Source organism: Gobius niger (genome assembly GCF_951799975.1).
Source record: "Gobius niger genome assembly, chromosome: 1".
In the NCBI taxonomy this organism is placed as follows: domain Eukaryota; kingdom Metazoa; phylum Chordata; class Actinopteri; order Gobiiformes; family Gobiidae; genus Gobius; species Gobius niger.
The window spans coordinates 27,028,933-27,056,247 of record NC_136852.1 but is presented as its reverse complement, the minus strand read 5'-3'; the positions used below and the strand labels follow the sequence as shown (position 1 = coordinate 27,056,247).

Genomic DNA, 27,315 nt, shown 5'->3' with positions numbered 1-27,315 from the left:
TTTTGATCTACATACTGTATATGCCCCAATTTTTCCAGTTAACCTGGTTATTTTTGGATTACCTCTCGGGGAAAATCTTATGCTTTGAGGGGCAAAGTTTGGCCCATGAGCTCCAGTTTGAGCACCTTTAAATTTTGTCAAAGCTATTTTTCCTTAAAGGGACTACACAGAGTTTAAAAATGTTAAAATTAAGTATTTTCCTCCCCCTACATGTTCCAGCCATGTCCTAATGTGTAGAATGAGCTCAGACATGTTCACCACAACTGCCTCTAAAATCCTGCACTGTCACTCAAAATGTACTTCGGGTCCGAAGTGCCGACATGCACGAGCTTAACATAGAAACTGCAGTTACACGTATGACCTGAGGAGGCAGTAGTGAGTATAAAATGGCCAACTTGCATCTAGCCCCTTTAAGCACTTTTTGGTGAAGATTTGGGCGTGACCAAATATTGGCTAATTTTTTGCTTGTGCGTCCAAACTTCGATATCCTTGTTGACCTGGAAAGTTTGTGAATCCCCACACGTATACTACTACTACTACTACTACTACTACTACTACGCCAGGCCTCGCAGTGCATTAGTGAGCCGTCCTTCGCTCTTGGTCCCGCTCCCTCCCCTCTGATGAACCTTCCAGACTTTGGTTTGTTTGTGAGTTTGTGTGAAGAAAGCCCAGCTGTTGTCCACCTCGCGCAGGATGCCAGATGTCTCATTAGGCAAATGTGATTGGCTCGGTCATTTCGAATGCAGCGAGGAGACGCTTCCATATGTGAATATACATGCATTTACATAAGAGGCCCCTGTGTAAGTATTCACATGTGTACTGTGTGAGTGTGCACTGCATACAAAAAAAAAAAACATTATGAAGTTCTAAGTAAAAGACTTATTTTCCCTAACTTTTCTACTTATTTTTTATGCTGCGAGATTTTAATTATCAAAAAGAATAGCAGTAACATTCAATCATTTTACAAGCTGAACACTCGCAATGAACTGGAAGGTACATTTTGATATTGACCTCTTCACCCCCACCTGAACCATGCACATTTTCTCCAGTTTGGCTTTACCCAAATCTAAAAGCTTTAAAAAAAAAAAGCGTCAAAATAGCGACGAAAACGAGGATGAAAAAGCAACAAAAAAGAGAAAAAAACATGACAAAAGTGCTCCAAAAACGTGACAAAAAAGTTACTATCACTTGTGTAGGTCTTAGCTTTCAAATGAGGCATTACAGAGTTGCTCTCCTGTCGAGAAGCTTTTAGGTTTGGGTAAAGCCGAGCTGGAGAAAATGCCCTCGGTTCAGTCGGGGTTAAGAGGTTAAAAGTTAGATGATTTCTGTGTATTTTGATAAGGCTCATTCATCCATTGTTTTGAAAACCAAACAGTGCAATCCTATTTAACATCTGCAGTTCTTGTATTTTTAATTGCTATACTATTCCAGTTCAGGTTCTGTTCAGTACAAGCCGCTCAAAGGGAGGTGTAGCACTGCCCCCTAGTGGTGTTCCTAAACCACAGGCCAGTAGGCAAAAAATGGCCCTGCACAAAACATTTTACAGGCAATAGCTTTAATCTTAAATTAACCAATATATATTATGTCATACAGTTTGTACAAATGAAACACTAAGAATATAGTTGTATCCTCTTTACAAAATATCTTATAATAAAACAACTGGAGATAATAATAATAAAAGGAGAAAAAAAAGGAGAAAAGGTAGAAAAGCATCCATCCTTATCTCTGTATGTCCGCTGTGACGTCAGTCCTAGTATCTTGTGTTTCTGGCTCAGAGTCCCGGGTTTTAGTTCCCGCTTCCACCTTCTCCTCTTCATCGCTGACTCCGTTCGTCCCACTCTCCTCACTCAGTGTCTCCTCCTTCATCCCCTTCTCACGGTTCCCTGTTGCGGTCCCGTCAGCGTTGTCGTGCGGCTTCTCTCGGTGAGACTGCCTCCTGATGGTTCGCCGGTGCGAGCTGCGCCTGGGCCGGTCGCAGTGCATGGTGCGCCTGCGGTGCCACTGGTTCAGAGAGTGCTGGGCCTCCACGCTGAGCTGGCGGGCCGCGAGCCGAGGCTTGTAGCTGCTGATGTAGTACAGGGAGGCGTACAGCGTGGTCAGGTAGTAGCCGCCTGGAGGAGCGAGGAAATTAGAAAACAAGGATTTGATTAAAGGTAAAGGCGACATCTCATCTGCATTCACGGGGGATTAAAAAACAAAACAAAAAGCTATTTGTCAACTGCAGATTGAGATGTTTTTGTCGGAGGTGGGTAGGAGTCATTTGCAGATAGACATTCATTTCCTGGACATTTCAGAAGAAGACAGATCTTATCACACATGGTATTTATTACTCACACAGAACAGTATATAGTAATATTATTTATCTTATCATGAGCAAAGTAAGTCACAAAGTTCGTACTGACATTTGCAAAAGTACTACATGGAATTCTGAATTTTCATTGTATTTCATGTTTTATTTCATGTTTGTCTGTTACATGGAAAACCATCATGTCTAAACATTTACTTTTGTATTGAAGTAGAATCACCAAACACTTTTTTTTTATTTTCCACTTCGGTAACACTTTATAATAACTACAATTTATTTAGCCTTAATACATGATTAACAATGAACTCATCATAAACCATTAGTTAAGTGTGACTAAACCTTTATAACTAAGTAATAAGTGAAGTATGTGAATAACTATTCATTATGAGTTTGGCATTATCTGTAGTAGTTAAGTAGTTATTAAGTGTTAGTCACACTTAACTAATGAATTGTTCATGATGAATGTTATGAATGTGTTAATTAATCCTTTATTAAGGCTAAATAAGGTGTAGTTATTATAAAGTCTTTCCTTTACTTCTACTAAAATAGTTATTTTGGTGATACTTTTTTTTCATCTTAAAGCAACATAACTCTTACAAATATATCTCTTTCCATCTCTGCAGTAAGTGACGAAAGACCTACCCTCTCCCTGTAGCTGTGTGGGGTCCAACAGCTCCATCATGTAGTCAGTGTCCACCTGTATTGTATTGACATCACTCCGCAGCAGCACCCAGGTCAGGCAGGGCAGGAAGTCGTCTGCCCCAAACACTGCACCTAGAAAAAAACATCAACATGGAGTAGAAGAGAGGTAGAGAGGGCTGCACTGGATCAACAAAGTCAAGACAGTGGAGGCTAAAGTACTGTGGAAATCTTCTTGTGGAAAAAACTTACAAAAAACAGGTCCCTTTCAGGCTTAGAGGGCATAAGATTTGTTCAGGCTGTATGGAAAATCTCAGGCTCTGAATTTGGGTGAATTTTATTGGCGCATGTCGACTCACAAGGTCTTCATCAGAATTAGTGAGGCAAAATAGGTGTGTGACACTTATATGCACATGTGACTGGAATCACGTGACAATAATTAAATATACACAAAATGTACAATGTTTACATAAATAAACTTCTAGACAGGAGCAGAACTACAAAGAAAACGGACCAGACTGGACAACACCAACTTTGTTGTCTACAGCACGTGTGTCAAGGTCAAGGCCCGACTTAAGGAGCAGGAATTCCTGAGTATGTAAAAAAAAAAAAAAAAAGTCTCTAGTCCATTCCTGTGCAGAGTTATGGATTTTTAACGAAAGAACCAGTTTGCTCACTCCAGCTACTAGGGGGCAGCTTAAATACAAAAAGGAAATAATTCCACACGTGTCCAGCAGAGGACATAATAATAGATCAGAATATAAACAGCATATTATTGCCACGTGGTAAATGGTCAGTCCGCCCCAGGGCGGCTGTGGCGACAATAGTATCTTACCGCCATTGAGCGTAGAGTTAATGAATAATTACTTTATGTAGCACTTTGAGAAACATGTGACAAGTGTAAGCTGTTATTTATGAGGCCACAGTCCTTTATAATATATATGCGGCCTGCGACCCACCGTGGGGACTGAATTTCGGCACTCGACCAAAACGATTGTCAAAGAATGACTTGCGGAATAGAAATACGCAATAAACTATGTAAAGCTATGACCCAGCCGGGCCTTAATAACAAAATAGATCTTTCTCCCTCCCTTTGACTTGGTCCTCTGTCATGTGGTCCCCCTTTTCTTTTACTAACACTGCTTCTGAGATTCCAATGTGCAATGTCATTTATGTTTATTGATGATGTCGTTCTGATATGGCATTCGATAACTCACTGAATTTCAAAACTGTTTAATGTCCAGTCTGGTCCGTTTTCTTTGTACTTCTGCTCCTGTCTAGAAGTTTAGTAAACATTGTAAATTTTGCGTTAATTATTGTCACGTGATTCCAGTCACATGAGCATATAAGTGCTGAAACACCTGTGTCGCCTCACTAATTCTGATGAAGACCTTGTGAGTCGAGACACGTCAATAAAATTCACACAAATTCAGAGCGCCTCAGATTTTCCGTACAGCATCAACATAGAGAGACCTATCACACTCTCACGGTACGGTCAGGCTACGTGCAAATAGTCACCGCTTCACACCTAGCACTAGCTGCATATAGACGGTTAGACTACCTATATTTGACACTATTTCTATTGAAGATTTAGCTAAAGATATGACTCATAAGGCTAGTTACCATTGGCATTAGCCTTAAAAACTCAGTAAAACGATATGAGTGTTGCTCACCTGTGCTGTTGGAATTGCTGCTCATGCTGTGGTAGATGCTCTTGCAGACTTTGAGCAGGACCTGCACTTTCTTGTTTGGGGAGTGGGCCTTGTGCATGCTTTCCCATTTCTGTTGGATTCGCTCCAAAGTGGCAGCGTCTGGGACGCCCACCCCCGCCGACCCCCCGAGCTGCTCCACGCCGCTGGACTCCAGGCGCGGCTGGTTACTCACAAGGCGGTCCAGGGTTCCATCTCCAGAGCGGGACGTTTGGATACAGCCGTACAAGTGAGAGGAGAGGGGTTTGAGGGCCACTTTGTGAAGGGAACGTTCCACTAGAATGTCTGTAAGAAGTAAAAGTTCATCATAATTTAAGCCAGGGAGTCAAAAGGTTTACATGCAAATATTGACTTGACTTTTACTTCTAAATAACCATCAGCCTTCCTTCCTTCCTTCCTTCCTTCCTTCCTTCCTTCCTTCCTTCCTTCCTTCCTTCCTTCCTTCCTTCCTTCCTTCCTTCCTTCCTTCCTTCAGCCCTCCCTTTCTTTCCTTCCTTGCTTCCATCCTTCCTTCCTCCCTGCCTTCCTTTCTTTCCTCCCTTTCTTTCCTTCCTTCCTTCCTTCCTTCCTTCCTTCCTTCCTTCCTTCCTTCCTTCCTTCCTTCCTTCTTTCCTTCCTACTCTATAACTACTCCTCCATCATCTTGAGTCAATACATTTGTTCAAAGTACGTAATTTAGGGCAGGGTGATTGAGGGCAGATAAAAATGAAAAACAACGATAACGACAAATTTGCCGATATAATTGACACCTGCAAAAATGCTTCAAACTCACTGCCTTTAGCCAATGAGGCAATTAATTTAGAGCTATTATATTTTTTTTATTCATCTGAATTCAGCTTAATCTGTGGGGGAAAATAATATATTATTGCTACAATAACTGCTGCACCTTCATCTCCATCACAGTAAAATGCTTCTTTAGGTTCTTCTGCCTCTCTGCACTTTACATTTTCACTGTCAGGAGACTGGAGATAGACTTTTATCATTCGATAGTTTTTCAGCTGTACTGCGCATGCAAATGATATTGCCTACAGCGGTATGAAAAATTGACACCGGTCTCCAAACATTATACCGATATAACGGCGCACGATATGATATGGCCCAATACAAAATAATCTAATCGATTATCCTCCTTACCAATCTCTGCGTCGCTTATGTCCGTCATGCTGTCCAGAAACGTCTGTATCCCTGTGTGGTCCAGCAGCGTCTCCCTGAGCGACGTCAGCGACGACCTCACTTCCTGTAAGAACTCAGTCAGTTTGTCTTTCTCTGGGTTTTTCTGCAGAAATGTTTCCACAAAACCCTTGACGCTCTCCGCAAACCCTCCCCCTTTGCGCTCGCTCATCTCCTGGACTCTGTTATTCAGTCTCTTTTTCTGACAGACCAGCCCTCCTAACACCTGTCCCACCGCAGAGAAGCGATTTTTCACTTTGTCGGCCAGGCGGTGGGTTGATGAGACGAGTTGGTTTGAAGTCGGGGTTTGGGGGTCTTGCTCCTCTTCGACACTGCTGATCGAGAGGGAGTCCAGCTCCCAAGATGGCAGGCTGAAAGAGGAGAAGGGTCTCGGAGGAGGCAGCCACACCCCGTCCTCAATCCAGGACACGCGGTGAGGGGACTGGGGAGCGGCGGAGTCATGCTGGTCGTCGGATGGGGCAGCAGAAGGAGTAGGTGAGGGGGGTGAGCTCATCGTACTGGGGGAGTCTCTGCTGGGACGTCTAAGGACCACACCAGAAGGGGGCGCTGTCGGTGCGAAGGTCATCGGTTTGGAATCAGCAGACCGGACTCGAACAAGGCCTAGAAAAGAGCAAACACAGAGCTATAGCTTAAACTTATAGATACTGCAGAATGTTCAGGCAATATTTAGAATAAAATACAAGAAATTATGAGTATCAGTTTGTATCTGAGGGGGTTTGTCTCAGGCCTGACATGTGACTTTGCAGGAAGCGTATATAAAAGTGGCCTAAATTTGAGGCTAAATATTACAAGGAATAGGAATGAAAACACAAACCTTTTCACTCATGGTCAGTGATGTGAAGCCATTCATTGTGAAAAAACATGGCCAATAAAACATCTAAACATCCACCAGGGTGTGTAAACTTATCGGCACAACTGCATCTATGGCGGGACATTATCAGCTCGTCTCCATGGACATGTTGCTACTTTGCTAGTCAAATGTGAGGCAGACATTAAGTCCTCTTTCAAAATGGTTTATTGTGACAACCCTCTGCAAAAGTAGCACTGTCTCCCTGTGTACTGGAGCATCTTTGTCATTACAGGCATGTTTGTTCATGTTTTGGAATGCGCTGCAGTGTGGCTTTAAGATAACTGCCGTGGGTGTCATTTCCAGTGGATTTTTATGGTGACACAAATTGTTATTGCTACATTTCTGAAGAATACAAACATGTAGCAGATAATTGTCTGCTTTTTTAGTTTGTCTCTAAAATGTCTATAAAACAACATTTAAATCATTAGTAACACAGATCAATAAATGGCATTGAGACCTGCTTTTAGGAGACCTGTGCTGAGGATATGTAACGAATATCAGAGCTGTTCTGATACTGATGTCCAATACCACAATACTATGTACTGGTATCAACGACTACCTAAACTAATTCACTGATCCACTAACACCCAGAGCAGGTTAAACAGGTTACTGGCTATGGAAGATTTGCAGGATATAAAACGTAATCAGAGATAAAGTATTTATCTCTTTGACACCCTCATTTATACAGTAAAGAGAGTGGAGCCGAACTTTGGCAGGATTAAGAGTCTTAGCGTGGACTTTTTTTTATTAAGCATATGAATAAAGGATGCTAAGCTTAGTTACCTGTATCTTCACTGATGGCAGCTGCGGATTGTTGATCGAGGGAGACGGCCCGTTTGTTGTACAGTCCTGCCCCGGACCAGGGCCGGGTGGTGCTCAGGCGTTTGTCTCTCTTGAGATGCGAGGGCAAAGCGGTGCCCTGGACCCGGGGCGTCTGCTGCGTCAGCCACTCGTCCCCGTGTTCATGAATGTACAGGGGATTGATCACACAGAGGGCGCCATGGGAAGAAGTCTGCTCACATTGAAGGGCAAACACCATATTATTCAATGCTCTACAAATATGATCAGAGACATTTACCGTACAAATGACTGACAGTTATAAAATCATTAACTCCTTCCTTACTCAAATTCATTCATAATTAGTTGATTGCCAGTTTATGATTAACATACCTATAGAGTAATTATGCAAGTTAAAATTCCAGCCAATATCAGCCTTTTTGTCCAACTGTTTGAAATGCATCAGTATTATTCTCAGTAGTGCTATTAGTCATCGCTCACTTCGTTTGCGGTTTCGCTGTGATAAAAATAGTCTTTTTTAAGATTTGAATATAAACACTGTCCCTTTTGTGTCGGATAGGCTTTGAGTAGAGGCTCCTTTATAGTTCCACATTTCAAATACAACATTATTATATGAGACTTTCTTTTGCAGAAAGAGTAAGTAGTGCACCTGTATGGAGCACATTAAAGTGTTTGGGCCTTTGTTCGTCTTTTCACCCGGCTGCTGTTCAGAGTGTGCACTCAGCCACATTCCTGGAAAAGATGGACAGCATGAATATATTTTGAAAGTATCTAAATCAATTATTCAATAAAACGTACTGGGTTCAAGTTGTGAGGGATAGTCCGTGTTCTCTTTCACATTGTAGACCCAGTGCGGCAGGGACAGACACACGGGCAGCACGTCTCTGACAAAAAACAAACACTTTATTCATTTTGAAACTTTGCACCTCGTAAGTGACGATTTCAGGTCAGACCGAAATGACCGGATACATTTAGTTTAAGTATTTGTCCTCGTCTAAATGTTTCTTACCTGGTAAATGAGTAGAAAAGAACTAGCTGCGCGAGGTCCGAGAAGGCAAGTCGAGATCCAGATAAGTGTAAACCTGTAAAAAGAAAAAGCCTTTTACAAGATGCTCCAGAACGCAGTGACACTTAAATCAAGAAGTCGCGCTAAAAATACACATCTAAGTTTACCCACAGCACTGTCAAACGGTGAGAGAGATTTGCATTTGGGTGCAGTTTGTGTACCTTCAGTTACCGTAAGCCCTTCAACAAACTGGAATTTTCAGTTTCACAGCCGAAACCCAGTGTTGTGTTTCCAATCACTTGTAGCCACTATTATTTTACCTCAGAGCCTATATTGTTACCGTAAAACCAGATGTGAAGGAACAGGACGTTTTGTTGACGCCTGCCCACTTGTAAAATATGTTTTTCTGTTATCATTCAATTATAATTCTAGCTACAATGTTATTTAAATGCAAAAGCTACAGTTGCACAAGTTACTGTAGCCCTAATCCTAAGTCTGAGCTTGATTTTGTTTAATGGTCTGGACATACAATAGAAGAATGAAACATAAATACATTAAAAGGTTATTTTATTTTCCTAAGACACGCATGCTCTTATTAAGACCCTGTAGAAATGTAAATTCTAAACATTCATGGGACAAAATTCTGATAAATTTGCATTTCTGTTCGTCCTCGATGGAGTTTGATTTGGCCTGAGCGTTGGCGCCCAGATTTTAGAGGACTATGCTTAAAGTGATAGTCTGTAAGATTGCAAAGTGAGGAGAGAGTGAAATTTAAACAATCAGATTGGACTAGAGAGCCACTCCTAGTTTGTAAAATGAGGAGGGCGCGATCAAACTTTCAAAAAACCTTCCCCTGCTGATTGGGCCTGACTGGCTGCTTCACAGGAAAGCTCGTCTCATTGGTCAAAGAGATTGCCCGGGGATTTTGATTAGTGTTTGAGATCAGCAAAGGGAGGTACTTTAGAAAAAATACCACTATTTATATTTGTTATTTTACATCAAATTTCAGATCCAGGCAGTCACTTACACACAATCTATTGAATTTGTAAAACACCCAAACCTACAAACTATCACTTTAACCCCTTTAACCCACTTTAACTGAGCACATTTCGGCTTTACTCAAATCTAAAAGCTTCTCGATGCCTGTAGACCAGTGCATCTGCTGCTTGTATTAGTTATGCATGGCCCGCGTACCTTTGCCTCTGCTCTGGACGTCCCGTTTCGCGACAGGTTCCCGTCGGTCTGCGGTGGACACACACAGGAGACGGGGCTCACACGTCACACTGTCGCTCAGCACCAGGAAGCTCTGCAGGGAAACGGTCAGTCAATTCAGAAAGTGACCCGAAAAACTAGAAAATGTTTCAAACGCTCACAACACAATAGTTTAGCCTCTTAGCCCCCGCCTGAACCAAGTGCATTTTCTCCAGTTTGGTTTTACCCAAATCTAAAAGCTTCTCGACGGGAGCTTACAGCCTATAGGTCAGTGTAACGCCTCATTTGAAAGCTAAGACCTTCTTTTATGTCATATTATTGAAGCTTTGTTTTCTTTTTCCTCTTCACTTCTTCCATTTCTTTTTGTTCGCTTTTTCATTGCATTTTTGTCACTTTTTATTGTGTTTTGTCATGTTTTTTTGTCGCTCTTTTGTGGCATTCGTTTTCATCACTGTGTAGTTGTATTATTCGTCGCTTTTCCATTGTGTTATTGTTGCTTTTCTGGCCCGTTTTTGTCCCTCTTTTGACATTTTTTTTTAAAGAAGCTTTTAGATTTGAGCAAGGCTGAACTGGAGAAAATGTGCATGGTTAAGGCTAAATATTTATTCTTTGTTTAAAAAGTGTGATAACCACTAGATTATAGTTGCGTTACGTTATCACTAATTTGATTGAATAAACAGAAGCAACTTCCTTCACCGCTGCATACGCTGTTACACTAGCAAATACATAAACTGTGGAGATAACTATCAGCGGGTACAGATAAGTGACTGATCGCTGGGTATTTTCTCATGAAAGGTACTTCCTGGTGAACGTTTCCATTTCATAGATTTTTGACTGGTAGTGATTGGCAATGACAATGACAATGGCATTCCTGTTACTGGCAATGAGCGACTGTTTTGCACGACATTTCCTTAAAAACAAGAGTGATCTAATCTGAGGGCACAGAGTAATAATAATAGCTCAAATTAAATGCGACTGAAATTATTTCATTGTTATTTGTGGAAAAAAAATAGCCCCTTAAAATGTATTAAGAAGAAAGTGTTTTTTCTTCACAAGAAAATGGCTTCTTTAGCGACGCATAAGAATAGGCAATAAGTTGAAGTGCAGCTATTAGTAACACTTTATGGTTACATCACCGGCGCAGAGCTGAACCCGAGTGCATTTATATACACTGTCAGGGGAAGTGGCTTCTCGGCTCACAAAGGACCACAACAAAGAGTTCACGCACACACAACTAGCTCTGCAAACAGCACAGATGCTAGCAAATATATATTCAACAACAAAACATACAAATAATGAAGCATGTTTGTGAATATTGTAGTTCTTTAAAGCCACAAGGGGCCACCAGTCAATTCACTTTTGTGCCTGTTCTTAAAGGAGCAGGCATGTTCATACTGAGATATGTTCTTGCCTGAGCTTAGACGAGTTGATGCGTACCTGTCTGGTCTTTGTGCGTGCTCTCAGTCACACAAAATGACCAAAAAAGTTGCTAGCATTTGGCCGCTCCCAGTATACTGTATTCCTAAAGCTCCAAACGGGTTGAAGTTAGAAGCGACCAAGCTCTTCCACGGGCACGCACAAAGACCAGACAGGTACGTATCAACTCGTCTAAGCTCAGGTAAGAACATATCTCAGTATGGAAAAACGGTGGCCTGTTCCTTTAAGCCTCGGCAATGAGAAAACGCAAATGTAAATGACCGTGTGTAAAGCCTCCAGAAAGGAAATCCTATAAGATAACAAGAAGATAAACATTCTAAGTATGTAAATTCACATACCGAACTTGGAAACTGTCCCAAAACAGTGTCCTGGAGGCTGAACACATGTTACTCCACTGCTCTCAGCTAAAGCGCTCTGACTAATATCTGGAGTGTGTGTGTGTCTGGTTTTGCTGCTCCAGTCCAGAGCAGGTCTAACCAGGCTGTTCGCTCTTTTGTTTGTTGCCGTATCCACGTTTTAAAAAACGACTTCTGCATTTAACCCCTGAGAGACCTCGCACTGGTCTCATACTGACTATAAAAGGAACTGCTGCGTTTTCTTGCAACGGCGGTGCACTGCAGGGCAATTCTGCTTTTGTGCCGGAGATTGCACAGCAGGTTGGGTTTATGATCATGTTTATAACTTTGTTAGGCCTATGTCTTTATTCTACTTTCATCAGCTGTTTCCGTTCCAAAGATCAACATCACCATACAATTCAAGTGAAAAGTTTTCACATGAACACCAAAAACGTATACAGTGGGTTGCATAAGTATCGCCCCCCTTTAAGGCAAGGCAAGGCAAGGCAAGTTTATTTGTAGAGCACAATTCATACACAAGGCAATTCAAAGTGCTTCACAGTTGCATAAATACAAGAAAACAAATAGAATCAATAAAAAACATCAACATAAAATTAATCAATTACAGTAAAAGGCGAGAGTGCAGATAAAATACTTTCAGTCATATGCACGGGCAAAAAGAACTGTTTTCAGCCTGGATTTGAACATTGTCAGAGTTGAGGCCTGTCTCACATCCTCGTGAAGACTGTTCCAGATTTTAGCTGCATGAAACTGAAACGCAGCCTCACCGTGTTTATTATTGACTCTGGGAACCACCAGGAGGCCCCTCCCTGAAGTTCTCAGGGCCCGAGATGGCTCATACGGCTCTAACATGTCAGAGATGTACTTTGGAGCTAAACCATGAAAAGACTTGTACACAAGCAGAGCTGTTTTAAAGTCTATTCTCTGAGTGACAGGAAGCCAGTGCAGAGACCAGAGCACTGGACTAATATGGTCGTATTTCCTGGTTCTTGTCAGGACTCGAGCAGCAGCGTTCTGAATGTACTGCAGCTGTCTGACAGCTCGTTTAGAGAGGCCAGTGAGCAGGCCGTTACAGTAGTCTAACCTGCTGGAGACAAATGCATGGATAAGTCTCTCTAAGTCCGGTTTTGACACTATTCCTCTGATCTTAGCCATGTTTTTCAGATGGTAAAAAGCTGCTGATGTTGTTGCTTTGATGTGGCTGTTTAAGTTCAGGTCTGAGTCCATGATTACTCCTAGATTTCTAACCTGATTTTTTGGTTTTAGAGAGAGAGACTCAAGGTGACTGACAACACTTTTCGACATTTTGCCACTCTATGGACCATATACATATATATATATATATATATATATTTAGTTTAAATTTTATGTGAAAGACACACACTAAGTGACACACAATCGTGAAGTGAAATGAAATTGATATATGATTTTGAATATTTTTTATAAATAAAAAACTGGAAAGTGGGATGTGCATAAGTACAGGCCCTCTTTCATTTTAGTGCAACCAAGTGCCTTCAGTTGAATGAAGATTTCTAAATGATCACATGTTGACCCAATGACTAAATAGAGTCTACCTGTGTGTAATCTAATGTCAGTTCAAACACAGCTGCTCTGTGATGGTCTCAGAGGTCTGTTAAGAGACTAGTGGGGAGCAGAAGCATCATGAAGTCCAAGAACACACCAGACAGGTTATTGAGAAGTGAGAAGCTGGGTTAGGATATAAAAAGATTTCCAAAGCTTTGAACATCTCTTAGTACTGCAAACCTACCAAGACCCAGCCGTCCTCTTAAATTTACTGCCCGAACAAGGACAGCACTGACCACAGCTGTTACCAAGAAGCCTATGATGACCCTGGAAGAACTGCAGAGAGCTACAGCTCAGGTGGGGGAAACTGTCCACAGAACAACTATTAGTCGTACACTGCACAAATCTGCAGTGCTGTCATACTCTTTCCATTCCTGGATGGTGTATTTAACTGAACTTTGAGAGATGTTCAAAGCTTGGGAAATCTTTTTATAACCCAGCTTTATACTTCTCAATAACTTTATCCCAGACCTGTCTGGTGTCTGTCTCTAAACAGACCTCTGAGACCATCACAGAGCAGCTGTGTTTGAACTGACATTAGATTACACACAGGTAGACTCTATTTAGTCATTGGGTCAACATGTGAAGATTCAGAAATTTTCATTCAACTTCTGAAGGCCACTGGTTGCACTAGAAGGAAAGGGGGCTGATACTTATGCACATCCCTCTTCTCCGTTTTTTATTTATAAAACAAAAAACAAAATCATGTATAAATTACATTTCACTTCACATTTGTGTGCCACTTAGTGTGTGTCTTCCACATAAAATTTAAATGAAATACATTTATGTTTATGGTCCATACCATGTCGAAAAGTTAAAGTTGGGCCGATACTTATGCAACCCACTGTATACATGCATCCTCCTTCCACATATTCAAATGGACTGGGGACCACAGGATTTTGCATTTGATGGTTTTAATAACAAATGTGTGTAAAAAAAAAAAAAGCCTACGTATTATTAGCAAACTATTGTACATGCAGCTGATCCTTTTCCTCCCCAAAGTAGATGAGGCAGATATGTGCTTACCCCCGGTGGTGTCCCACTGATTGCAGCTCGTGCCTGCTCCATGCCCCATGGTTCTCTGGGACACCAGGCCGCCTCACACCCCCTCAGCCTCTCCAGGAGGGACAGCTTCTTCCTGCTGGTTCTCCACGGGATGGCTGTCGTCCCGTTTATTGGACTGTGAGCCGCCCTAAATGTGCAGAAATCTATTTGAAGCTGAAGGCCAGTGAAGTATGCAATAGTTGCAGGTTGTTCAACTCAACAGCAGAATTTGTGGAACAATTCAAGCATTAGCAGACTGCAAATAAAGCAAGATTGGCAAAAAAAATATCAGATCTGATCCAAGCGTGTTACATCATCTCTTTATACTCACATATTTCCCCCACGTTAGTCTCTTTTGTCCTCACTCACTGCCGCGCGCTTCCCCATGTGTGGCAATCGCCGTTAACTGCCACAGCCCTGGAGTTGCTAAAGTCACTCAAATGTCAAATACACACACAGGTCCAAAATAGGAAGCTCCCATTCTGCACGCACGCGCCATTTCCTCATATCAATAACTGCAGCGGGATATTCAGAGGCAAAGTGAATAAATGCACTGCACGCTGTCAATACTCTGATGACATTTGGCGTACTTTCGGTTCTTGGAGTAGACCCCCTGCACACCGTTGTGTTCTCGTCACCTCCTCCGCCCCCTGACACAGCTGCGGTTATCCCCCATGTGTCTGTCTTTGCAACAGGAACAATGTAAAAAAAAAAAGTGCTACTGCTTGTGTGAAGAATAGGCTTGAAACGTGGACTTACAGGCTGCATCTCATTGGGCACAAAAGAGAAACCAATAGTTACCGAATATGTTGAAACGTTATCATTTGTTGGTTCAATGAATTGAAATTGTATTACAGAGGGGCATCACTCTTGATTACCTTTAACTTATGTTTCCCTTTTCCCCTACTTTTTACATCTATTCTTTGAAATATTTTCATTTTCAGGTTATTTTGTGTGTTGTCTTTACATCAACACGAACTCATAATATATCAGACTTTTACACTCAGTCACTACTCAAATGGTATCTCAACCTAAGTACCTTGAGTTAGTATTTGGATCACTATGTATTACTTCTACTTGAGTAAAATCATTTAAAAAAGCCTAGAATGTCGAACTCTTGTCGTTTGATCAAAAGGTTAGTGGTTCCAGAGCATATTATCAGTGTGTACCCAGGCAAGACACTTCACCCACCTGGCCATATGGCATGTGAGTGACAGGTATAAAACACACTGTTCACTTGAGTTGACTCTTGTGGGGCTTTAAGTGCTATATGTACATTACAGTCAGTCAGCAACAGTTACATCCTGACTAACTACAATCAAACTGAAATATTTGAGAAGCACTTTACAAGCAAAAGAGAGTAAACATGTGCATCAAATACACATTCACAGTGTGTCTGGTGTTGGCGTGTGCCTGTGCGTGTCAACCAAAGGTTGTTAGACGGAAGCAAAGAAAGAGGTGTTATGAGCTCAACAAAAGCCATTGTGCAGAAAAAAAGTCCTTCATCCAACTTCTGGTTTCTCTCTTCTCTAGAAACAAAATGAAAGTAATTTCCAAATTAGGTTATGACTGTAACAGAAGTGTAAGTACAGTGTTTAGTATCAGTAGAACTAAGAGACCATCGAGTCAAATGCTTCACTATTATACAGCGCCTTTTAGATCCACAATGCACTTTACACTGCATCATTCATTCACTCTGACTGCACACTTGGTGGCAGTAAGCCAGCCAATCACTGACCACATTCGCACATTATGTGGGTGAAGCATCTCACTCAGGACACTATGATGGTACTAGGCACGAGTCCATGTTGGCTTCGAACAGTTTTGGATTTGTGGTTAAAAGCTCTCGAAGCACCGAGCCACTTTGGTGAGAAAAAAAACTAAACTTTTGTCGCTTCATGTGGTTAAGGAGTATAAATCAATAAATATAAATCAATAAACCCTAACAAAATGTGCACATTCAAGTGAAAACGCAAGTGTTGGTTACAACCTAAACTACAGGTGTTTCAGTGGTGCAGAGTTTATCATAGTATTTTGTTGCCTTGACGTAATAATTTGTAAATCGACTCATTCAATAAATGGAGAAATAATATTATTGGGATATTTTTTTCAAGTATATGGTATTTCATTACGCCTCATGTTTTTTTTTTACATGTGTGTTAAAAGAAGACGTTCTTGGGGGTGCACATTCGGCGGGCGGTCTGATGTGTGATTTTGCCATTACAAATAAATTACTTAAAGGGTTTGAAAAAACCTGATAATTATATATTTTGAAAAAGAACAAGATCATTTAAGCTTGAAAAATGTACATTTATTGCCGGGGTTTTGAAGAGCATTGTATTTTCATGTTTTTTTTGGACACAGTGATATCGTTGTACAACCATTAAGCTTGACTATTTTGCAATTTAGCCTCACAATAAGCCCTGCTCAACATTACACAATAAAAAGGGACTTAACCTAATGTTACTGTTAAAAAGAATGTAAAATCAGAAATATATATACACACTATTACAAAAAGTATACAGAAATAATGGAATTGCATGGATTTAAAGTATAAAGTATTTGCTGTATCAGGTCTCCACTACAGTTACAATGCTAGTATTGTAAATATGCATTGTATTGTAAGTGATGAGCCGTAGACAATTGTCAAAGATTTTACCCCATTCAAGAAAATTTGAATTAAGCTGAAAGTGCCATGACCTTTGCCCCTGCATGGCATAAAAGACTAGTTTAACGCTTACAGGTAATTCACAAACAAACAATAAGTAATAGTTAAAGTGCTGCTGTTACAAACAAAAAAACGCCTGAAACTGAATCCAATGGCGGGATCTTTCAGTACGAAAAGCCAAAATGATGGAACTGCATGCCCAATATTCTAGCGCACGTCTTCAATGGATTACCACAAGTGCTACAATCACTCCCACACAGCTTTTATTCAAAGTTTTTACTCCTCCTTCTTAGTTTCCGGCGTGGGGCTTGCCTGGGCAGCGGCTCCTTTACTCTCACTCTCCTTGTTCTTCTTGTCCTCAGCGTCAATGCGAGTGTGCTCCTTCTGCACCAGCTCCTCCAGCTCCGCCTAAGACAGAAGATTCAAGAAAGACTTTGGACGAGTTCTATATTTCTATATTTCATTTATGACAGAAAACTCTTTAACCTTTTACCCCCCGCCTTCACCCAGGGCATTTTTTCCACTTCGGCTTTACCCAAAACTAAAAGCTTCTTGACTGGAGCATACAGCCTATAGGCTATAGGCAGTGTAACGCCTCATTTGAAAGCTAAAAAATTGATGTAAACAAATATTTTTCCTCGCATTGTTGCCGTTACTTTTTTGACTCTTCGGTCACTTTCTTGTTGTGTTTTCGTCACATTTTTCATCGCTCTTTCATCATGTTTTTGTCGCTTTTTTTCACGTTTCTGTTGCTCTTCTGTTGTTCTTTTGCCCCTTTTTGTGGCTTTTTTCAAGAAACTTTTGGGTGAAGCCAAACTGGAGAAAATGTGGTTGGTTCAGGTGGGGGTTAAGAAGTGAATAAAACATAATCTAGCATGGGGCGGAATGACTTAAATTCAGAATGTAATATTTCGTCATATTTGGACTTTATTTACTAATGTGATCAAAGGAAAACCACTGCAAAACACAAATGCAGCAAATATTCATGCAATACCTAAAATCTGTTTACATAAGGATGTATCATGTATAAAACCGGCTAACCCTGAAGTTAAATCCTCTTCAAACCAACTGTACACTCAAATGTAAGTGATTTTTGTATCAGTTTGGGGTTGGCGTTCTCGCAACACTTCCCAAGTTATTCAAAATGCAAACTGAATCTTCATTTCAAAACATACATTTCAAATCTAGTCAAACTGTGTGAACATTTTTTAAAGGGGATGCAGTCGCTTACCTTCCACCCGAGCAGATCTGCCAGAGCCAGACATCCATCGTCGCAGGTGCTGATCTGAGCTACATCTCTGAATAGAACAACACGGGTGGTTAACATGGTTACTGTAGGGTTTTAAAGGAAATCCAAACATGCTGGCGGTAAAACAAATGATTGACATATTACCTGTAAGCTTTATCTGAGTCGAAATCCATCCCCCCTCCAAACCCCAACATTCCTAGCATGGGATCCGCCTGCACGAATACAAAAACAAATAAAATGCAATTTTACCATAAGACGACATGCAATGACTGAGAGTTAATTCAAGTATAGTATGAAGATGCAATTTAAAAAGAGAAATGCCCTTGGTCTTACCTGGCCTGTTTTCTCCATGTTGATTAATAATCTGGGGCAGTTCCTTGAGACTCTGTGTAGCAGAAAGCAAAGTCTGTCTGTGAAACTCCATATTACAACATATATACTGTATATAACAAACTATCAAAGTTTCATAAAGACACGAGTCATTACTTGCTGACTAGACTTGCAAATGGTTGCACTTGCAGAGATGTTCCCATGACGATTAAAAGATCACAGCGAGGAAAGTCCTGAGGGGGAAAAGTAATTATGACGAAAGGCTTTGTCTGAACTTTAATCAAGTATATTGCAGCTTATAGTAAAAGGTTTACCATCTTCATTGACGTGAAGAAGCGGACAGGCAGATTCTCACCAAAGAAAACAATATCTGTAACATGTTGAGAAATAGGAGCAGAAGAGAAAGATTTTGTTATGTTGTTTTTAAATCATTCATCTGAATTAGGCTATTAAACTAACCTGGCTTCACTAAACTGCTGCATTTTTCGCATTTGGGTATATCGTCTGCAAAGATTTTCTCTGTAAGGTAAAGATGAGCGCATGAGCTGAAACGTGAACGCGTAATAACAATCATCTAGGAAAAAACCTTTGACCTCCGAACTCAAACCTTTCATCCAGTCGAGATTGTACTCCTTCCGGCAGCAGAAGCTCACGCAGTGCGATGTGTAGAAAGTGCCGTGAGCCTCGATCAGGTCGTCCCCCTCCAGGCCGGCCACGCGCTCCAAAGTGTCGATGTTCTGAGAGTGAAAAAATATCAAAGTGAACTGAAGTAGATAAAGATGGGAAGTGAGGAAGGGCTGTTTTACCTGTGTGTAGCAGCGTTTAAGAAGGCCTTTGTCCTTCAGCAGCCTCATGAAGTAGTGGCAGATGGTTGGCTAATGTCAAACAAGTGAACAAAAGAAAGGAAGAAGTTGCTTTAATAATTTACCATTCTGTAATGTGGTATAGAGCAGCGTCAAAACTGCTACGGTAAGATTTTATTGATCTCACAACGGAGAAATTCATTAAGTATTCGGCTGAGTATTCGTAAATAATATGACAGGAAGCTTACAGAATTGATCGGCGGTGCTCTGCTCGACTTTTTATTATCTTTTTAGCTTGTGTTATTCTGTAGATCATGTTAACTAGATCCCCTACAATTCTGGATTTCTATGATAACGTTCATAACAGTATGTTGTACCTTGAATTGTCCAGGATAGAGCTCCTTTGCCAAAGCGAAAAATGGTTCTGGATGTTGCTGAGAGGAAATCAAAGAACAATCTTATATTTAAAGTTACAATATATCTAAGTGATTATATAATTGTACCATCTAGGATAAAATCATAAACAAACAAACCACTTTGACATTATAGTTTGTGTATATATATATCAATCAAAGAACAAAACAAAAAAATGAAAAGTATTTGTGCAGACCTTAAAGTAATCAATCTGGAATATAGCTTCAGGATAAGGCAGGTTGTATTTCTGTAGATTCGCGTACAACCCAGTTCCCGGAGAACGAAAATCAGGGATTCCTGCCGCTGAAACGGAAAGAAAAATATAATTAAAAGCAGAACTAAGTAACTCATACCTCTTGAGGCCATAAGCGCCACTGCAAGTGTCATAGCATGTTGCTTTTTTTGAGACCACGCTGACAGAAAAGAAAGGAAGAGAGGGATATTGTACATTGTGCCACAGCCAAATTACACAATGGAGATCATTATTGTCACTAAAACTTGGCTGTAAATACTGTTTAAGTGGCGCTAGCCCACAGTTAGCTTTGCCCATTAGCTTCTTCTTCGTGATTCTATTAGTGTGTATTACGCCTCCGGGTCGGTGCAGGGAAAGTTGCAGTTGTGGTTTTCTGGCCAGAGACACCAGGGGGAGCTGAAAGTCCCCCCAATCATCCCTTTAACACTTGTATTTCCCCCAGAAGGACCACGGAAAGGATATATTAAGGTAAAAAAGTTACTTAGTTCTGCTTTAAATCTAAAAAGAGTGGGGGGAGAAAAAAGCAAATTGTAAATCGCCTCCACTCACAGGTCGATATCCCAGCTCCGGCCATGCAAATTATATTTTTACCTGTAAAACAAAACGCACAAGTCCACATTGTTATTAGTCAGAGCATTACAGGTTTGTCGTTTGTGCACAGAAAATACACAATGCTCACATTTCCCGCTAAGAATGTATTTTGCTACTCCGTCCAGCGTCAACTCATCCAGGACCTTCTCTCCTGCGCCTGAGCCCAGACCCAAGGCGCTGGAGAAGAGGTTCCGCAAGAAGTCCACTGAGACAAAAACACTGTATGATTAGACATTCAAATTTGTAGCAAAAAAAAGTAGAACATTTGTGTCCACTATACTAACTTTCTCCAGGTGCCTCTTCCTCACTGCTGTCTTCCTCAGAGTCCTCCTTCATAAAATGCAGGAAAATGACTTTTGTCGCATTTGTATACAATTCACACCAACACAAGACATTGGGAGATGGAGAGACAGACTTGATCTGACTTTACAGATAAAGGCTTTAGAGTAAGGCCTGTAAACAATTTAATTGGCGGTCTATGCACACAAAAAAAAGAAAAAAAAGGATGCTTTAGAAATGCTGTTCTGGTCACCCGAACAGTTTAAAGGCCAAGTCATCCAAGCCCCACCCAATGTACATATGCTGAATAACAATAAAGAGAGCATAACATACCTCTGCTTGTGGTGGATCCTCCTCCTCCTCTTCTTTGCTTTTAGGGAGTTCTAAGCAAACATACAAAGGTAACGTTACATTTTAAGGAGACAGTTTAACCGAAGCCTAGCAGCTGATGCAGCGTTAGCAGCGAGGCGCGGATGACAGCGCTGCGGAAGATGAACTTTTAGCCAACATTTTTTAAACAGAACAACGATCTTACCTTGTGCATCAGACATTTATCCGTCTACAGGCCTCCCGAACCACAACAGCCCGAAAGACAACGATTATGTTTCTTAATGCGTCTAGATTTGAAAATTATATGCCAACAACTAGAAGCGTTCAGCTGATCCGTGTTGTTGTGGTCCGTCTGGCAAAAGCGTCCGGGTGTTGTCGTGACCCAGTTCCCTCGGACCTTGGTTCCTATGTCTTCTAGTGAACTATTTTACAACATTCCGTAAAAAAAATATACTGCAAATGTCGAAGTCAGACTAAAATATACTACGGCACGTGTTTAACTTAATTTAATAGAATAACAAGGGTAATTTGTTTCCATGTATTGAAATAAAGCCATTTTGCCCTATTATCAATAGCTTAATAGTTTGGGAACTAAAAGCATTCACTTGGTCTGATGAAAAACAAATGAAAAGGAATAAATACATACCAAAGTATAGGCAGTTCGGTCTTCTCCATTGTGTTTGCCTACACAGTTCCAGCACGGCAAAAGCATTTGACTACCGGCTCACAATGGATTAGCCTTTGCCTCAAAGACGATTTCACTCTCAAGATTACATTATACATAACCAATGCCTTGCAATATATTCTATAATTATAATATGGTCTATAATTATAGCATATATCATATTCTATAAAAAATCCATATTATCCAACAATGACGAAAACACAAGATAAAGAAGAGTATTTATTTACAGTGGTATTGATTACATCTCACAGCATTATATTTACATGGTTAACTTAAAACACTTATTTATCTACAGCTTTAAAACATATTCTTAAATATTCTCTCAGCAATGGGCCATTTTATGAGTACGGTATGGTAAGAGTTCATTGGTTTGGTTTTCTCTCTAAGGTCTCTGAATTTGATTTTATATTGACATTCTTATCATTATCAATATTAACAATATTCTTTCATCCTGTATTTCAGTGTCCACAGTCTCACTATACTTTTTATTGTGTTCTCTGTCCCTCTTTTTCATTCGATGATGAATCAAACTCGTATCCACTGGCGGTTATGTGGCAGTTTGGCAGCATCTCCTCGAGCAGAATGACCACCAACCCAGGATTCGAAATACCAGGAAGTGAGGACACATCCAACTGCTGCAACCCCCTAAAAGACACACCAAAACATGTGAAATATAAATACGTGTACCAGGTAGTAAGTGAAAGGGTAGTACGTATCCAATTAAGAACTGTAGAAAAACTAAATACAACCCAAAATGCTTATAATGAGCATTTCGAAAAATTATCTCAGTTTAACATAAAGATTGTTCGTACTTGAGATTCCTGAGCGCAGCCAAGCCTCCAATTGTGATCTTTGGACAGTGAGAAATGTCAAGCTCCTGCAAAGAATCTTGAAAGATGTGAAGTCTGGACAGAAACCAGTCGTCAACCTCAGGACATCCCCTTAAAGACAACGTCCGCAATGACTGCTGGTGCTTCTCTGTTAAATAGAAAAATTATTTATATATGTATATATTTTTTTTTAAATGTTTCTTTCTGACGGAATATTACCAAAGTTGTCTAGGCCTTGGTAGTTGATCACAGTGTAGCTCAAGTCTATTTCCTCTAGAGGGGTGTCCTTGTAGTTTAAGAAGTCCCAGTTGAACTTATCTGCACGGAACCAGTCTGAATGGCCACAATACCTGGTAAAAACAAATGAATATTTATTTGAACTTCCAAGCATCAACTCATTTTATACCTTCCAGGTACCACCAGGCCTAAATCAAGAGCAGATCGGGACTGAACCAGGTCTAAAAAGGGTCTAGAACTAAATTTGACTAAATTAGGTCTAAACCAGAAAACGTCCTTAGCATAATTGAAATGATCTCTAAATAACTCCAATAAAGTGTGAATTGCAGATGATCCTATGTCCAACCAGGAGAAGCTCAAGTGCCAACAGTACTGCAGCCACTGGATAAGACACTTCAAAATCATGGTACATTAAAAGAACACGACTTACCTAAATCCTCCCTTTAGATTCAGGACAAAATATCCCGCAGCTACATGTGGACCGTGTAGATTTTCTGTAAAGCCAAAGTGACTGTAAAAAAGAGACGAGTGAATGTCAGAAAAGGCAGTACTTTAGAACAACACTGATGATATTAGAGGACGATGCCAAGGCAATATTTCTATTTATGAACAATATGATGCAAATCTATTATCTCAGTTGCGAGCATAATACATCACATCAATTCTATAAAGTAAATGTATTGCGGTAACATTTGGGTGCCCATTTCTTTGAAAAGCTCACACCTGAACCTTAACTTAACTGAATGCAAATTAGTTGTGGCAAAATGGAAATAAAGATGTTTTTAAAAAGTATAATATGGCCATTCATTATAACTTATTCTCACTGCGATTGAGTTTTTGACAAATGTAGATTGGAATTAGAGCAGGGCAAAAAAAATCTATTTGAAATCAAAATCCAGTTGGTAAGTCAAATCGAATCACGTCTTCAGAATTCGACTCTTTTTGTATGTGTGTTGTATGTTTAAAAATCTTTGTTACAAACTGCACAGTGACATTTCAGTGTTTTACCATGATCGCCTTTGCTATTTTTGGGTTTGTTGATTGATGCACTTTAATTTTAAATATATTTACAGTCAGCAATTATGTTGTTTTAAATTGGGGGGGAAATTGAATCGAATCGTTATTCGAGTTTTTTTTTTTAAAGAAAATGAATCAAAGATTTTTTTGGGGGAAACAAGTAACCCAGCTCTTTTTCTTTGTTTTTTTTCTTTAACACATATTTCAATAGTAAAGAGAGGTATAGCATTGCATTGCTGTAAGTGCCTTGAGTTAAGAGAATCTATTAACACAAGTCTTTTAAAAGCAGGTTAGGTTATTTTTAAGCTGAAATCTTCCACCGAGAGGATTTATCAATTAAAACAAATACTGCCAACCACCTATCATAGTAGATTTATCTCTTGCCTCGGTGGACTTTACAAGTGCAGTAACTTTAATCCATGCACACTTTTCTTACACATTTTTCTTTCGGACCCCCCTCTCTTTGTGTTTGGAGGTCCAGCTCAGCAGCATCTCCACGTCATAGAAGCGTTGGGTGAGGTACAGCAGGAGGCGCTTGTGAAGCGGGGCTTTGGACACTGCATTTGAACTCAACAGACGCCACGTCACGAGCTGAACGGGGCGTCTGCAGCTTCTGAACGTTGACTAGAGGCACAGACAGAGCACACACAGCGAGTGGTTAGTCACACGACATGATCATTGCTTAGGGTCAGAGCAATTCACCCAAGAAATGTGGTGAAATACAAACATACTTCATTATGACTGTTTTTATTGGTGAAAAACTGACTTTACTGTGAGCGATCTCGCCTCTGTTCAGACCTGACTCGCACTCGATGGGAGCAGGACTTTGCTTTAACTACAGGAGAATACATTGGTTTGTTTCTCCTCCAAATGCTTTATTTTGATAATCCACTGCAAAAAATAGCTTCCTTGGTGTCGAGCTGAGTTTTAGGGGCATGTCTGGTATCGCTGGCTTGTTGGATTATGTTTAGAAATGTATTTTATTTTTTGACTGTTCCGTTGTAAAACTTGGAATGCTCTGCAGTGAGGCTTTAATTTATAGAAACAAAATTACCTGGACAATATCTATAAAGGTACTGTTGTAAAGTTATGATGTTCTTAAAGCTGATATTTTCCCACCCTAACTTGCCAATCCCTCCTGCACAAAATTATTAAAGCAAATTCATAATTTGCATGTTTCATGCCCCACCTCTGAGCAGAGAGAAAGTGAAGAATGGGGGACCACGACCAAAATAAATGGCACTAATTTAGATTTTACTTCTATTTTCCATCACTCAATAAAATTTGAGGTAAGGACAATGCAACAAGGTTATTTCTGTGTTTACAGCGTACTCTGTGATGGTAAAAATGCTTTACTCTGCAACAAAAAGTCAGGTAACCGGGCTTTAAAACTTGTAAACAGAGGGAGATAAACTAGCATTTTGATCTCTGGTAAAAAATAAATAAATAAAAAATACTACACCATTATTTTAGCCTAATAACTACTTCAAAACATTCACTGAGCAGATTAGTTTCTCTCTGTCTGTAAGGTGTGGGCTATTTGAGATTACGTGGACAAATATGTCATCAAATGACGTGCACGATGCAGTTAGTTAGAATAACTTTGTAAAGCGAAACAATATTATCTGGGTTTATAGTAGATCCATGGGGCTAACATGCTGGATCATAAGGCTAACATGTTCGTAGCATCGTACAAAAGCAACACTTGACTTCACTGATGCCATCAGCTCTCCAATATGTTTCCCTCCAAATGCACAGCGTAAATAACAAACTAATAACAGCCATATAGCTGTACATACAACGTAAGGTTAACTCACCAGCATGAGAGCTGCCATGACTGCTCGGTTTTGACGGAGTGTCGAGAGGGACAAACTGGTGTATGTGAGTTTAGCCGTGTAGGGTCGTTCATCATGTTGGCCACTAGAGGGCACTGCGCGCCCACCTCTGTTGTAATGAACTCGAACAGACCCGAGGATCTTAAAATAGACACAAAGACTGTATTTTTAGAAACAAAACGGTGCGACTAAAAACAGCCACACTCAAATTGAAGCCATTCATCTTCATGGATGTTTGAATTGCTGCAACTATACTGTGAGCCTGATAGGTTCTAATACCCAAAAGGTTTAGGCCACATGAAGGATTTATGTTTAATAATGCCTCTGGGAGAAGGCTCATCTGGCAGATGTGAGATGTGTCATGGAAAAAACAAACACAGCAACATTACATCCATAATGTCTCTAATAGCCCTCACTGACAGGCTTACATGAAGCCCCACGAGGCACACAGAGATGGTGACATGCGCCTCGCACCTGTCCTGCTGATACTATTGAGTTAGCCCATTGATTTTTGTTTGTTTGTGTGTTTTTAAAGCTCGTCCTTTCTTTTTAGTTTATTCTGCCTCATAAAATCCTAAACAAATGTTTATTGTATTGTATTGTTTTTTGTATTGGACTTTTCAAAGCACTACACTATAGTCTATTATTCAGAGCAGGATTTCAAACAACCAACCTTTTATAACTTCTAACTTAAGGTAACTTGTTTAACTATTTCTTCCTGGACTTAAAGGAGCAATACCTGTTTTTTTTTTCTTTTTGTAAAGTAAAATAATTTTTGCCCCATAAAATTAGTCATTTGTGGAAAAAATCAGCCCGATGCGTGACATTTGTGCCACATTATCATTCGTTGATGTTGTGTATGGTCAACCCAAATAGTCAATATGTGATTTTTTCTTCATATAGTGACGCCGAAGGACGGCCGTGACGGTAAAGGAAAAAGTTTCAAAAATAGGTATAGTCCCTTTAACAAAATATGCAATTATCTTTTTTTTTTTATCTCATATCTTTCAACATATAGGTCAACTTTCACATCCTACTTTTAAAAATGAGTGCAATCAGGATATAACTCGACATGCTTGTACATTCCACGCTGCATCCCTACTTTTTTTCTCCCTGCCTTTTATTTCAAAGCAAACAACGCTCGGCTGTAGTTTTCATTTTTTCACAGCAGAAGGATAATAGGTGCAGAGATTGGTAGAAAGGCGTGAGTTAGAGGCAGTAACCTGTGCAGCCTGTGAGCGGCAAATCACATTAGAGGGAGAAGGCTTGGCCGAGTGAACATATGGTCCTGTGAAGTGGGGGAGAAGGCACAGACATGAATGGATTGATTGGACGATAGCGGAGTAGACAGAGGTGCACTACTGTAGATGAAATGCCCACTGGAGCGGAATATGAATGGGTCAGGGGGCTGAGTGACGTGACGAAAACACGCCATGTGGTTGGTTTGAAACTAGTTTTCTTCAGTTTAGTCCGACCTGGTTTAGTCTTGGTTTAGCCTTGGTCGTCCTGGTCTGGATTTATGTATATGTATATATAGGGTTTGGGCAATTTTGAAAAAGTGAGACCAAATTGCCTGCAAAAAATATGTATTACTTTGATCATTCAGATGGAGGGCTGGAGCCTATAAACATATTCACACTCGCCCAGAAAATGTACAAAAGCT

General features: G+C 40.3%; 3 protein-coding genes across 4 annotated transcripts; all 3 read right to left on the bottom strand.

Annotated features, from left to right (window-relative positions):
- Positions 1-1,719: 1,719 nt before the first annotated feature.
- rinl (Ras and Rab interactor-like) lies at positions 1,720-14,840 on the bottom strand (the record flags this gene model as incomplete). The annotated part of the gene is made up of 11 exons (XM_079560156.1): positions 14,463-14,840; positions 14,114-14,279; positions 9,693-9,804; positions 8,502-8,574; positions 8,291-8,376; positions 8,142-8,224; positions 7,478-7,706; positions 5,788-6,444; positions 4,618-4,938; positions 2,948-3,079; positions 1,720-2,111 (listed from the first exon to the last, which is right to left on the bottom strand). Coding segments are annotated over exons 1-11 (2,253 nt in total). The 5' UTR covers positions 14,465-14,840.
- Positions 14,841-16,432: 1,592 nt separating this feature from the next.
- sirt2 (sirtuin 2 (silent mating type information regulation 2, homolog) 2) lies at positions 16,433-21,416 on the bottom strand. Of its 2 annotated transcripts, none has more exons than XM_079559999.1 (16): positions 21,254-21,416; positions 21,052-21,101; positions 20,724-20,769; positions 20,528-20,644; positions 20,398-20,439; positions 19,792-19,898; positions 19,559-19,615; positions 19,185-19,253; positions 18,986-19,115; positions 18,838-18,897; positions 18,693-18,748; positions 18,535-18,611; positions 18,382-18,433; positions 18,193-18,260; positions 18,031-18,097; positions 16,433-17,207 (listed from the first exon to the last, which is right to left on the bottom strand). In XM_079559999.1, exons 1-16 carry the CDS (start codon positions 21,267-21,269, stop codon positions 17,076-17,078), a joined length of 1,146 nt encoding a protein of 381 aa, XP_079416125.1. In that variant the 5' UTR covers positions 21,270-21,416; the 3' UTR covers positions 16,433-17,075. The 2 variants fall into 2 exon arrangements, with proteins under 2 accessions (XP_079416125.1, XP_079416126.1); XM_079560000.1 differs by having other exon boundaries at positions 20,724-20,766.
- Positions 21,417-22,218: 802 nt separating this feature from the next.
- On the bottom strand, positions 22,219-25,678 carry dmac2 (distal membrane arm assembly component 2; the record flags this gene model as incomplete). The annotated part of the gene is made up of 6 exons (XM_079560032.1): positions 25,635-25,678; positions 24,254-24,441; positions 23,231-23,311; positions 22,783-22,913; positions 22,546-22,711; positions 22,219-22,378 (listed from the first exon to the last, which is right to left on the bottom strand). The coding sequence occupies exons 1-6, from the start codon at positions 25,650-25,652 to the stop codon at positions 22,219-22,221; spliced, it is 744 nt and encodes a 247-aa protein (XP_079416158.1). The 5' UTR covers positions 25,653-25,678.
- Between the last annotated feature and the right edge of the window lie 1,637 nt (positions 25,679-27,315).

What these genes read in the sequence shown, in the direction of transcription:
- sirt2 (XM_079559999.1), bottom strand. An exon ending in AGGATCCACCACAAGCAGAG is followed by an intron (nt 20,770 to 21,051) that starts GTATGTTATGCT and finishes CATTTTATGAAG; the next exon opens with GAGGACTCTGAGGAAGACAG. An exon ending in CAGATCTGCTCGGGTGGAAG is followed by an intron (nt 17,208 to 18,030) that starts GTAAGCGACTGC and finishes CTTCTGTCTTAG; the next exon opens with GCGGAGCTGGAGGAGCTGGT.